Source organism: Setaria viridis, chromosome 8 (assembly GCF_005286985.2).
Source record: "Setaria viridis chromosome 8, Setaria_viridis_v4.0, whole genome shotgun sequence".
Taxonomy (NCBI): domain Eukaryota; kingdom Viridiplantae; phylum Streptophyta; class Magnoliopsida; order Poales; family Poaceae; genus Setaria; species Setaria viridis.
In genome coordinates this window covers 22914510-22928490 of record NC_048270.2, presented here as the reverse complement: position 1 = coordinate 22928490, position 13981 = coordinate 22914510, and the positions used below count along the sequence as shown (strand labels likewise).

Here is a 13981-nt window from a genome sequence, read left to right as displayed (position 1 = left end):
CTACATGGCGAGCAAGCAACCTTAGGGAGGTGCTGCCCAAATTTTTCTCCTTATTTTCATGGGGATTTCACTCATCCAAAGTGTTGTGAAAGTTAGCTATTTCATCCTCCCTTCATTTATTTTTATTATGCTTTGTTTATGCTTTAGAGAGGGAGAAAATTGAGTTTTTTAGAATGAGGGAGAATGGAGAAGATTTTTATTTATACATATTTTTAGCTAGAATTTGATGGATAGCTTGCTTGTTATATATGATTCGTATTAGTTAAAAGAACTTGATCAATATTACGTAGGGGAAAAATAGAGTAAATATGTTTTTAATATTTAGTTATTACAATAAAATTAAGTTAAATAAATTGTATGGGTAAGAAATAAAATTTCGTGATTGCTACATTTTTTTAAGTCACTGTAATTTAACAATAATTGTTCAGCATGTTGGAACAAATGCGCTTTCCTCTTGAAAGGTGCATGTGCAATTGAAAGCTTGGTTTTGCGAAGAAAGATGCAGGGAAACTATGGATAAGATGTATATTCCTAAAGTTCATGTACAGTGCGTCTTTTTCATTCTTTCCCTCCGAAAAGAAGACCAATCTTTTGTTGTTGAAATAAATTGTATGAGCTGTGCGCCTCTCTCATAAAATCTTAGAGATAGAAATGTTCTACTTAATTATTTTCTTACAGAATGAAGCGCATGCAAATAAAAAAACAATGCATCCCCCCCCACACACAATTGTGTCTATATATAAGTACGTCGACGCCTTAATTCTGTGCTCTCCTGCCCTTTTCTTCTCCGTTCCCGAACCTTCTTCTCACGCGGCCCCGAAGCACTCCATCATGGTTAAGCTGATATTGGCATCCGCATTTTAAATTTCCTTCGGGGTGAGCGACACCAGGAAAGCATATTCAACGACTTCCTTCACGAATATAACTGCTCCAGAAACGATTTGTGCTGGCATATCGAAATTAACGTGCTGGTGGGTAGAATTAGCACCGCCAGCACAAAGGTGACCGGGGCCGTCGGGCTAGTGCCCGCCGGCAGCAGAGACACAAGCGGAGAAACATGCTATAAAAATAAAAGTCCACGGAAAAGAAATGCACAAAGTGTCTGTATATATTATATATTACAAAAGTAATGAAGAAAAAGGCTGACAAGGATTATATCATGGCTCCTTACCGTTTTGAGTAAGCTAGTTTTAATTACTATATATATATACACTAGGTGCTATTTAATGCCATCTATAATATAAAATATTTTAATATAATGCAGAGACCACTGGATTTGCATCATTATTTTACCTAAGATAGGAGAAGCAGTGGTCCTCGACTCAGCCAGCTATCATAGAGATAGGTATAAGGATTTTATAGGCATTATACAAAAGTACTTAAATGCATTTTGATATTCTATGCACCTAAGTTGTATTACTAACTCTTGTCTTTATATCCTCAAAGTGCGTACAAGCTTTACATATTAAAAGGCAGGGTCCACAATCCAAAAAGGATGAAAGCTATGAAAATAATATATCATAGATTTGTAAGAACCTAAAAACTTGATTTTTTTCATATAATGTAGACTTGTCATTAATAACAACTTATCATTTTTCTATTTGTTTGCAGTGCTACAAGCAACCTCCTGACTCTGTGTTACGGGGATATTACGTATGCGAGTTCATCAGAAACAATGGAACGTACCAAATGAACCCTGAAGATGCAAATCTCTTATACACTGCCATGTCCTAACTTCCTAATGTTAATACATCCTAATCTTCATTTACTGTATACCTGCAGATGCCTGCCATCGATAGTAGCAAGATCGAAGACAAGCAAATCGACAACATTTGTACAAACATGGTGAGATTCATTCTACGTGAGATTTGTCATGAGGATGAAGCATTCTTTGATAAAGATGGCGTGTTGATGGCGGATGAGTGCACAAATCTTCGTAGATGGGCGTAATAGTTTTAATATTAGTGTAGCAAAGAATAGCTCTATTCTAAATGTTGGATTTTTAATAAAAGTATATATTATGTACGATACAATTTTTAATAATGTGAATTATTTATTATTCAAGTTTGTTGTTAGGTGGTTGGAGATACATATTTCAATTTGACGGCTAAAAATTGGCGGGAAATAAAAATTATAAATAACTTACGGGAAATAATATATTGAATGGGAAAATATTCCTGGTGGGCGGCACAAATACCCACCAGCACAGAAACCATCTGTACTGATGGGTGATGTAACCACACCACCAGCACATAAAGCATTTGTGCTGGCGGGTGGCTAACGTCGCCCGCCAATAGAGAGCGGTCTGTGCTAGCGGGCGCTCGCCCGCCAGCACAGACAACATCTGTGCTGGCTCAAGGTTGCTGGCACTGGCGTAGCGTTAACTACCATGGTCAAGGTCCAAATTTCTAGTCAAATGCAGCAGGGCAGGAACAATGTGCTGATTTTACCAGACTGGTTTTGTATACAAGCACAAGTCAAATGGTGGGTCGATCTGCTGAGAACAGTCGCAGTGCCATTTGAGGAGTACGTTCTCCTGTGCTGATGGGTGATACCTGGAAGTTGCTATGTAGTTAGGTTCATCAAGAACTCATACGAACGAAACTACTGGTTCTGTAAGTTTTCCATAGTGAATCAAGTTATCCGTGAGAAGATGAATATTGCGAATATATAATCTGTAATGAGCCTCGTGGACTGTTTATATAGTGCATGGTGGCTTAGATATTAAGGGATCCTAGAGGTAGCGATGAAATCTAATCAGGGGATTACAATGAATCAATCCTAGCTAATTCTATCCCATAACAGCCGGATTCTATTGGATTTCTTCCATATGCATGACGACACAGCCAGAAAAATAAAAATCCTTATTATCACTGCTAGTTTTGGAGGTACTTCATGCTTATTTGTGGCATTGAATTTACATCTTTAAAATTTTGGATTTCCTCATATCCTAGTTTAATGGGCTGCACATGCAGCACAACTTCTCCAAAGGGTGTAGACTTCTCCATGGACTGATTGCCTGATTGGCTTATTCGGAATGAGGGGCATCGGCAAAACATGTTCCAGGTTCAGAGGCACTTCCCATTGTGAAACCGTCCACCCATACCCGACACGAGAGAGTAGAAACCGTTTGGTTCAGCCCATAACCACCTCTATACCTTAGAAATAAACCACTAGACCAGGTATATAAGAAACCAGGTGATTCACAATTTTGGATGGGTTTAATCAGCGTTAAGGTTTAAGGAGGACTTCCTCAATTTGGGACGCTTTGAGGTTATATCTGGGGCACAAACCAGATTTTAGGAGGACACATGGTTAGGAAATAGGAGGTTAAAGTCTCAATATCTCTAAAAATAATTTATTTCAAATAGAAAAGGTTACATATTGTAATAGTTGGATTCATGATAAATCTACTAACATTATGTTTATGTTATTAGTTTTTATGATTATTTCTATATTTGTAGTTAAAGTTGAAAATGTTTGACTTGAAAAAAATCGAAACATAGCTATATTCTGGGACGGAGGGAGTAATTCACACGCAAGACGTTCAGTTCTGACTGCAAATGTACACGTGGTTGGATGTCATACTGTCATCCCATCAAGTAGGCCTACTAATGGGGCGGGTGGAAATGAGGATTTCGGGGTGGGGTCTGACATGGGGCTTACTGGGATAGGTATCAATGGGTTGCAGTTGCTTCCGGGGCGGGGCGGGTTGGGTTTACTGCTAATGTGGGTTGGGTGCGGGTTGCCTCCCCATTGTCCATCGTGATATGCCTGAGCCTGGAGCGGCAGCCGATGGTCCGATCACACAAGGCCATTGCCAGTACCAACCTGCTGTCGCAGATCCCCACCGAGCTCAGGATGCACAGGCACGACGGCAAGAAGGGGCAGCAGCACAAGGCCGCCGCACGGCGGCAGCCTCGTCAGCCCTGCCGGCTCGTTAGCCCAGTCGGCGCCACGCAGGAGATCCAGGAGGTGGAGATCCAGGAGGAGGTGGAGACGGCCCCCCGCGGTCCTGCGCTGCAGGAGTTGCCGCCGCCCACTGCCGCTGCCGCGCACTCCTGGCCTGTGCACAAGATCCCCCACTTCGGCGCCATCCACGTGCTCCGCATCCCGGCGGCGGGGCCAGACCGCCTCCTAGTCGTGGCGGAGGAGGAGGTGAAGGAAGGGAAGGCGGACGACGGTGATTACGACCCGGAGGGGGGAGTGGAGCGAGCGGCGGCGGTCGGAGCGGGGCGGCGGCGGCGTGAGCGGGGAGGGGATGGTGGAGGGAGGCCGGCGGTGACGGTGACGAGCAGGAGGCTAGCGGCGATGGAGACGGGCGGGAGGCCGGCAACGGGGGCGACAGAGGATGCCGGTGGCGACTGCTGCATGCTTTGGCACCCACGCTAAATAGGGCGGGGCTGGGTGGGTTAATTAATTGTGATTTTGGGGTGGGGCGGGTGTGTAATTGACTTCCACAAATTTCGGGGCGGGGTGTGTAAGTGGCGGGTAACAGCCCCATTAGCAGGCCTACCATCAAGTCAAGCTAACACTGATATAAAATCCATCCCAATAACAGGACACGTCCTTATTTTCTGAGGGAAAAAAGATGCGGTATATACATTCGGCCGTGTCTGTAAGTACTATATATTGATCCTCCGGCTTCCTTGTCATGCCAAAGCACTCAATAAATGTTAAGGTTCTTTGGGGGGAAAAAACAGAACAGAGAAGAGGTTAAGGTGACATTTCCATCTGTATGTTTGCTTCGGAATGAGTCCAATCGATTCCACGTTTCAAGCAACTCGAAAACTTCCAACTGCAACTCCAGTAAGCCATGGACCAACTCCAGCAAGCCATTGATTTTGCTCAGGTTAACTTGTGAGAGCGGATTTTTCTCAGGTTTTCATAAGTCAGGGTGCTGTTTTGTGTGGGTGCGATTTTTGGTACTGAACTCATCAGTGAAATGCCCTTTGTTGCAGTTCTATGCCTAGCAATAGCATGACTAGATTTGCTTGGTTAACCTGATTGTAAAAATTCGCACATGAACAGCTTATCTTCTGCAATGACTGTAGATAATTGACATGGCCTTATCTTGCCCAGGTCAGTAAAATTCCAGGGGCACCTCATACAATACAACTACAAGCTCAAATGAAAAAACAACCCAACTACCCAAGTACTGGCAATTGATGCTAACTACATTGTTCTGTGTATGAAGACAAGGTCATTAACTCATTACACCAAGGAAATTGTCTAAATAATACCATTGAGCACCAATGATCCCATTAAGACAACACAATGTTTGGACACTTTACATGACACACTCTGAACCCAGTCAAGCCATACAGAAGTTGAAATAAACGCACAACAATCTATCTCCTGGTAAGGCAGTCGGACACTCTCAGTAGTTTGATTAGCCTGCAAGTGGCGGCTGCAGCTGTTCATCCAGGGTGTCAAGCTACGCTAATCGTAGACAGGAGGTAAGTGAGTTGTCATGCTGCCACTGGATGCCTGATGATGCCGCGCCCTTCATCCAGGATGAAGCTGTTGTCTCTGAAGTGTGCACTGGAGAAGAACGGCTTCAGGTCGTAGATCTCGTACTCTTGGGCCTGTCAACGTATATATCAAGTATATCGAAGTCAGAATTCAGACATATGTACTCTTGGGATGTGTATGGAGGCATGGATGAATGTGTTACCTTGTTCTTCAGGTCTTCCACTTTGACCTCGACGTGAGTGAGGCGTGAGGTTGCTCCTGACACGATTTCTTCAAAGTGCAGAGCATCCTTGACCAGTGTGCGCAGGAGGAGCAGAAGCAACTCATTGTAATCCTTCTTATATGTCATGTATTTCCTGAAATTCTGTGGACAACAGAAACTTATGTTCATATTTGCAGGACAATCGATTGTTCTAGAGAACCTACACTGATTAGCAAAAGAGGGTTCAATATTGAACTCAAACTATTAGCTCAATGTACAACAGGACCTAGAAAATGCGCATGTAATTGCATTTACTAACAATTCTGGCACAATTTGGTAGCTCAGAAAAGTTGAGACAGACACACTTTTTACTAATTATATGTAATTTATAACTTATGCAGCACTGTGTGAGATTCTATGGCCATAGAAAAGTTGAACATTTACCTTCTGAAGTGCTTTCTGCACACCGAATTTCTGAGTGGAAATAAAAGAGTCAAGCAAGACACGGATGGCCATGTCAACATCTTCCTGAGACACGTAGCTCCTCAAATGCATCCTCGCATGTGCCTCTGACATTCGGATGATTGATTCTATATGCCTGACTGCAATCGGAACCCCTTGACCATGCTGCAAAAATAGTTCAAAACTACTTTACTTCCTTGTTTTCAAGTACACCAATAAGAAATTTAATCCACACAAAGCCCTAAACAAGGCCAAGAAGGAAGGTTATCTTACAGAGGACTCGCGTCGGAGTTCAGCATAAACATGGCTAATCTTGTCCAGGTCGGCATCATGTATTTTGGGAAATACATTCAGCTTAGCATAAGTTATGTACTTCTTCAGCATGTCTTGAGAAAGGACCTGAAAATATAACATTCTGTTAGCCACAAAACAGACCAAAAACTTCTTTCAGTTGAATAGCAAGGATACATACATCTGGATCAGCTTGTCTTGCAGCAGCTAATGGATCATCATTCACATCGGTTGGAACCCTGTCTTCAAGGTTAGCTCCCTTGGGTTGGGACCTGGCATGACTATCTACAACAAACCTTGCAAGCATTTCATCTGTGAATGGATCAACAATATCCTACATTCCCAAAAGAAAAGTTCAGTACTGATTGACAACTGGTCAAGGGACAAATACATCACACATGAAGATCAGCTCCAAACCTTAACCACGCAAAGGATGTCAAAACGTGAAATAATGGGATCCGTCAATTCAACATTTTGAGTGAATGTCTTTGATGAATCATATCTATGAAATCAAGGATGAATGCATTCAGTAATTTTCTTGGTACTAGGCACTGGTATTAGATGGCATGCAAGTAACTGAAGCTACCTTCCTCCTATTGGGTTTGCTGCTGCAATAACACTGCATCGAGCCTGAAGAGATGTGACGATTCCTGCCTTCGATATACTGATACTTTGTTGCTCCATGGCTTCATGTATACTCACCCTGGAACAATCAGAAGAGAATTATATCTTCAGAAGATATAAATTTAGATGCTAATAGTACAGAAGATCCAAGTGCAGATGTTATCTCATACCTATCTTGATCATTCATCTTGTCAAATTCATCAATAAGGCATATGCCCCTATCAGCAAGAACTAGTGCACCTCCCTCGAGTGTCCATTCTCGTGTTACTGGATCCTTGTGAACCGCTGCAGTGAGACCAACAGCAGAGGCTCCTTTTCCAGTTGTATATACCGCTCTGTGTCCTGTTTTCTCCACATACCTACAAGATGGCAAATTAGTGGTGCGTCCTTGAGGAACTAATGAGAAGTGATTGATTATGTCCTTACTTTAGAAACTGAGATTTTGCAGTGCCTGGATCACCCATGAGGAGGACATTGATATCGCCTCTTAGGCGATGTTTTCCCTTGATATTCTTCTCTTGTCCGCCAAACATAGCTAGTGCAATGGCAGTCTTAATATCTTCATGGCCATAAATGGATGGTGCAATTGATTTGACAATCTGTTGAGTTCAAGTGCCGTAAGTGAGAGAATGTATATTTGCATATCACATTGCATCAAGAGATTAAAGAGTAGAGTAACGAACCCTTTCCCCAATCCTTGGATCCTTGGACAACTTCTCAATCTCTGCCTTATCCTCGTCGGTTAATTTGTATGCAGAAAAGAGATCCTGCTTTTTTGCCACATAGTTGGCCTCTACCACTGTAGCAAAAACAGGGAAACCATTCTTTGTATTCAAAGACAAGTCAAAATTGTTTGTGTATATCCCAGTGACCTCCTGGAAATGGTGAGCAGAACATCAGTTTAATTCCAACAGTAATATGTATTGAAAGACAAGGTAGGTGTAGAAAAATTACAATTTCCTCTCCTGGACGAGCACAATCAATCAGATCATTCAAAAGAATGACTTCCTTGTATCTGGGAAGCCTGCCAGCAGGAACAATTCCCGGGCTCTCCTGAAGAGTGAGTTTCTGGTAGTTCCTATATATAGTCTGCATGGAAAAAAAAAGTTCAGTTATTAGGACTACACAGACCAATTAGTTTTATTACCAGGATTAAAAAATAACCCATATACAAAAAAGAAACTATATTAACATCACATAACAAGAACACAGGACTGAAAAAGTGTTGTTGGTTTAGGTAACTTGCCTGCTCAACATTGACTGTGAATGGTCCTTTGGACTGGCATTCAGGGCATGATCCAACTTTCACTTCAGTGTAGGAGTTCTGGAAGAAAGGGCCCAGGATAGTTCCACATTTGCTACAGTCATACTTCACCTGCTGCAACTGAGGGAAGACACCAGATCGTCGAGTAACAACACCACCAATTCGAATCATTGTGTTGAGATGGATTTGCCTGACCAGAGAAAAGTTGGACATTAGAACATGCTAAATTAATCATAGTGCTAAAAAATAAATGTACAAGAAACTACGCTCTTTACCTAATATTGCGTATTTGATCATAGACAGGAAGGTTGGTTATTCGGACATAGATCTTTTGGTGGATGTTCCTGTAATTCTTGTGGAGATCAAAAATAACATTTTTGGCTACTTCCTCCATAACTTCCAGCACTGATTGAGGTGCATCAGCCAACCAGATGGCAATGTTTGGATGTATATAAATAAACTGCTTGTAGTCTATCTCCAAGCTACACTTGTTAGCTGCCAAATAAATAGGCAAGGGTCAGAGAAGCAAGGATTTCATACTACCAGCTAAAAATTGTAGCATTTTTCTCATGTCAACTGAAAAGGTATGGAGCAAATGATACCTAAAACCATCTCGTTAATAAGCCGAACGTACTCAAACTCTCCTTGCTCATTCTTTGGGTTTACATATGTAAGGAGGAACTCTTTAAATTTCTTTGCAATGAAGCGCCGGACTTCGTCTCTTGTGACCCACTCTCTTAGTGTACCTTGGACACGGTACATGTTCATCTCATCTTCTTCATCAAATTCATCCTGCAGAAAAAGTATGGTCATTTAAAAGCCTTGCACAACCATCCAGAGCTGCAGAACCCGAGGCTTACAATATAAACACTAATGATAGAACCAGTTCGTTCTAAATCAACAGCAAAACCTAATTTAAATTGATACGCAAATACCTCATATGGGTCATCATCAGTCTGGTCAGTCATAGGCACATCACCACCAGAATAGCCACGCTGAGACCTTCCTGGTGAACTAGGAGTGGCACCATCACCATCATCATCACTTCTTGGTGTTCTTGGTCCACTAGGTGGTCTAAAACTAGTCCTGTGCCTTTTAGGACGCCTAAAATTCATATCCTCATCTGTATCTGCACCACCAAAGAAAAGAGCTTTCAATATACCATTGCTGACATGTAAATCTTGGACTCTAATATGCATTAAAAAAAGTTAACTAAGACAATCATGTTACCATTTTTATAGCTATCGGTTTTCAATCGGTTATATAGACATAATTCATTACTGCAGCAAAACAAAGATTGACTGCTAACGCTCATTGCACACTTACTATACTGACATGAACTCAAGCACAACCACTCTTAACTTTCTCAGCAACAAACTAGTGTACAGTTAAAACATAGATTTCACATGAAGCCCAGGTGCTGGAGAAATAAAAGACATTTTTAACTGTTATAACAGTTGATGGACGGAGACTATCCAACTCAATATTCCGCATAAAGTGCAATCTTCCGAGTTGAGGTTTTTTAACAGAAAAGTATTCACCACACCGTGAAGTCATCAAATGAGAGTGAAAACTTAAAACTACACACAAAAGAAGCAGATGCAACTAAATTACAGAACCCAAAGATGCAACTAAGTTCGTATCCCAAATACTAGGAGTAGTTCAATCCAAAACATGAATGAAAAAGACAAAATCCAATATTTGCTCTCAAATTCTACAAAACTAGAACTTGTTTTGACACCATTACCCTGATCATGGAGCATCCTTGGCAATTTCCGGTCAGCTGCTGGACCAGTCCTCACATCCCTTGCATCAAGCTCCACTTCTGCGGCCCTTCGATCAGCCATAATTTCATCAAGATTCCTCTCATCCTCCAACGAGTCATCTAAACCAACTGACTCATACTGATCATGCTCATCCATCCTTCGGTAATCACTGTAATCAAGAAAATAAAGGGAGGGATGAATATGGAACAGATATTGGAGTAGCCAACACATGCATAATGGGTTTGTGTTGGATGCAGATATTGGATTATTCATGGCAATCATGGGGAAAAATGCATGCTTTTGTGATAAACTATTAATTAGGAACATAAGCCGAAAAAAACAGATAGTACATAGGAAATTTACCTAAAGCTATAATCACTCTATTTTGCTAACAATGTGTGACTGAACACTGATGTGCATCCAGGCAGCAGGCAACTTCTTAACAAACATCTCACGCAAGGGATTTCAATTTAGCAAGTTCAGAGAATGCTAAAGAAAAATTGGCACTGATTATGTGTTTAATGTATTTCCATCAAATTACTGTTAATTAACAAATTGGCATTTGGTTACTCTAGTGCCGTAGTTACCTACTGAGCTTCAATTTTCTGCCAGAATTCCTGTTAAAGTCTATAGCCAGACATAACACCAGCTTTTTGACACAAATTTGAGATTCAGTAAAAAAATGACCATTCCGTCCTCTCTGAATACCACAACTGGCCTACTTCGTGAGGTCAATCATGACAGCAAATCCTAACACCCCAGATCTCTAACCAGATCACCAGCCAAAATCTATAAATCCGCCAATCCCCTGGCCCCAATTTCCTGTCCACTCGAAACCCCTGCATCACAACAGATCCCGGGCAGCTGCCACCGCAGCAGGGTTCAGAGTCGGCTTACTCGAGGTAGTTGTCGTTGAAGAGGTCCTCGCCCTCCTCGTCCTCCTCGTCGGCCGGCGCGGCGGCGGCGGGGTCGTCGTCCTCGGGGAGCACGTGGGGGTCGACCTCCGCCTCGCCGTCGTCGTCGGAGTAGGACGACGGGTCGGTGGCGCCGCGGCTGGTGGTGGTGTTGGGCGGCAGCCGGTCGGTGCTGAACCCGGGGGACCCCGGCGTCGAGGGGGCGTTGTTCTCCGAGTCATCCTGCACGAGACACCGCCACGCGAGCGCAGCAATCGGAGGTCATCACTCATCAGATCCGGCGGCGGAGAAGGAGGAGGAGGAGAAGGGGGCAGGGAAGGGGGAGGGCTCGTGCGCTTACCATTGCGCCGGCGAGCGAGAAGGGTCTGGACGGCTCAGAGGAGGCGAGCGGCGGCTAGGTTACGGGGGTGTTGGGGGAGAGGCGGGAATGGCTGCGCGGTGTGTTATGAGGGAGGCGGCGGCGGGCGCTGGCCGGGGGGAGTGGCGGGAAATTTTGGCGCCATTGTCGAGCGGATTCCCGCGCAGGAGGCGACCGTAGGGACTGGACTGGACTGACCGAACCGACCCGTGCGCGCGTGGGGGACCCGGCCCAGCGCCCGGCCGCTGCGCTGCGAGTCATGATGGGCTATTGACCTTGGTTTTTTTTTTATTTGAGGAAAGGCCTTAGTCTGTTTTGGGCTAAATGGACGGCTGACAGGCGGCCTTTTTGCATTCAACTTGGCCCAACAGCACTGCCGGTCATTTTCTGCTTTTTTTCTTTGAAGTTTTAGGGAAACAAACACATTTGAAGGTATTGATTGTCCTTTTGACTAGCAAAACTATTTAATAGCAATAAATTTAACCAATTAATCTTTGAAAGCCCAATGCAAACACATTCTACATGAATACATGGTGCGATAAATAGCTGGACTGACTATCAAACGACTAGGCACGGCTGCAGGCATTATTTTAGCTTATATTAACACTGAAAATAGGTACAAATTACACGCAGAAACAAAATGCATGTCTCCTTTTCGTAATATCAACAAAACCAATGCATAATCACTACAAACCCAAACTCTAACGCTTACTGTATCTACAATATCAACAAAACAAGAGGATGACATAATGAAGTTAAGTTTGTATATGCATCACCCATTCAACCTATATTAAATTTGGTGTTAGAGAGACTGGAATATGCAACAAAGAGGGCGTTGGCCAGAAGGGGCTCTTATACAACGCCTCCTTGCCATGCCAACCAAATTGGGATGACAAGGCCAACCACATTAGGCCCAAGTATAAAACTCACCCCTCGGCCCTAGCTCAATCCACAACTGCAAGCTAAGCCTCCTCCACATCAATATATGTGGAGCAGTAGGGTCTCCGTGCCGTATCAAATCATCTGAGAAGAAGTAGATTCGCAAACTGTTGATCACATGATGTTAATAAAATTTGAATAATTAAAAATAAAAACAAATTCTAGTCCTCTCTTCTCACAGTCTCACCCACTACATTTGCCTTGAACACTTATCTTTCCTTCCCTCAAACACCAACCTAGTTATTAATAAACACTATATTTGGAACGCAAAAGATATTTTTCCAAAGGGTTTGAACAATTCAGTACGTGGTATTCAAATCGTTATGAAACCATATATGCCTATAATGATTTCTTATCTCTACCTAATATATATATATATATATATATATATATATATATATATATATATATATAAAATATTAAAGTGCGGTAGTTTCTTCCAACTATCAGGTAGTTTTGCAAAAAAGTTCCACAACTTTTTTATAATCAACACGCAGTCCTTGGAGTTAGACTGGACGTAGTTCTTGATGATTTTGAAAAAAAAATCCCTTTCTTCCACGCATGCGTGCATTTCTGAATCAATCTCGAAGCCGGGAGCCTAGGACCGAGGCGGATTCAATTCCTCTCCGGTGGCGTGCTTGGTTGGCATCAGACTCACGAAACGGGAGGAAGATGTTGGCCGGCTTGATGTCAAGGTGGACGATACGCCGGTGGCAATTGTGGTGGAGGTACGGGAGCGCTCTAGCGACGTCAACGGTGATGCGTCGCCGCGCCAGCCATGGCAGGAGGCGCCGCCATTCCTCGCCGTTGAACAGCCACCATTCCAGCGACCCGTGCTTGAAGAACGGGTACACCAGGTACTGGCTGCCACCCCCGCGCAGGAGGCAGTAGCTGAGGAGGTGCACCGTACCAGGCTGCAGTGGTGCACGCTTGCGATGATGGAGACCTCTCTCAGGAAGTCGGCCTCATCGACGGGCTTGTTGCTGGTGATCCGCTTGATGGCGACCACTGTGCTGCCATCGAGGACGCCTCGAAAGACTTCGTTGGAGCCACTGCAGCCCACCATGCTTCTGAAGTCCCCGGTCATGGCTCGGATCTCGTCATATGAGAACTTTCGCGGTAGCTCCTCAATGTGGGGTCATGAGAGATGGCTCTCTCTCGCTCCCCTCCCGGCTCTCCTTCCCCCGGTCCCCACAACCAACCATCTTTGGCCTCTACTCAAGCGCCGGCGACCACCACCCTAGGCCCTAGCCGCCTCCGTTTCCCCTCCAGCCTATCCCCCGACGTGGAGCCCTTCTACCCTAGCAGCGCATCTGGCGGGCAAGGTAAATAATGAGATGGATGGATGACTCTGACTCCAATGCTGCTTCCACCTACGCTTCCTCACCACGCCCCTCCTACTGTGACGTGCTCCTGAGCGCTCCTCCTTCGCCAGGGACCACCGCAGCCACCGCCCCCTCCTCGTTGACATTGCCCCCCCAAGCTTCCTCCTCTACACGTGCCTAGATCTGTCCATGACCGGCTCGAGCCACAAGGCGGAGCTCGCCATGGCTGCCATCAGAAACGACGCCATGGCCAGACGCGATTGGTTCATGGCCTACCACCTCGGTGGACGGAGTACGTCGCCGTGCGGAGCCGAGTGCGGTCGGTGGTCATCCAGCTGGAGGCAGACCTAGCCCCAACTAC

General features: G+C 44.1%; 2 protein-coding genes across 2 annotated transcripts; both read right to left on the bottom strand.

Moving 5' to 3' along the window:
• Positions 1–5131: 5131 nt before the first annotated feature.
• Positions 5132–11489, bottom strand: LOC117833539 (DNA replication licensing factor MCM2). Its single transcript, XM_034713089.2, has 18 exons — positions 11339–11489; positions 10982–11220; positions 10066–10253; positions 9254–9447; positions 8921–9110; positions 8594–8813; positions 8301–8508; positions 8009–8143; positions 7738–7929; positions 7481–7653; positions 7225–7413; positions 7017–7133; positions 6848–6932; positions 6612–6764; positions 6413–6538; positions 6122–6304; positions 5678–5839; positions 5132–5588 (listed from the first exon to the last, which is right to left on the bottom strand). Exons 1-18 carry the CDS (start codon positions 11339–11341, stop codon positions 5472–5474), a joined length of 2874 nt encoding a protein of 957 aa, XP_034568980.1. The 5' UTR covers positions 11342–11489; the 3' UTR covers positions 5132–5471.
• Positions 11490–12873: 1384 nt separating this feature from the next.
• Positions 12874–13382, bottom strand: LOC117834387 (probable receptor-like protein kinase At5g20050). Its single transcript, XM_034713980.1, has 2 exons — positions 13242–13382; positions 12874–13209 (listed from the first exon to the last, which is right to left on the bottom strand). Exons 1-2 carry the CDS (start codon positions 13380–13382, stop codon positions 12874–12876), a joined length of 477 nt encoding a protein of 158 aa, XP_034569871.1.
• Positions 13383–13981: the final 599 nt, after the last annotated feature.

Coding starts and splice junctions, on each gene's coding strand:
- LOC117833539 (XM_034713089.2), bottom strand. Junction 9,448..10,065: donor AAGGATGCTCCATGATCAGG/GTAATGGTGTCA, acceptor TTGGTGGTGCAG/ATACAGATGAGGATATGAAT. Junction 7,930..8,008: donor CTCGTCCAGGAGAGGAAATT/GTAATTTTTCTA, acceptor CACCATTTCCAG/GAGGTCACTGGGATATACAC.
- LOC117834387 (XM_034713980.1), bottom strand. CDS start 13,382: ATGACCGGGGACTTCAGAAGCATGGTGGGCTGCAGTGGCTCCAACGAA. Junction 13,210..13,241: donor AGGCCGACTTCCTGAGAGAG/GTCTCCATCATC, acceptor GCACCACTGCAG/CCTGGTACGGTGCACCTCCT.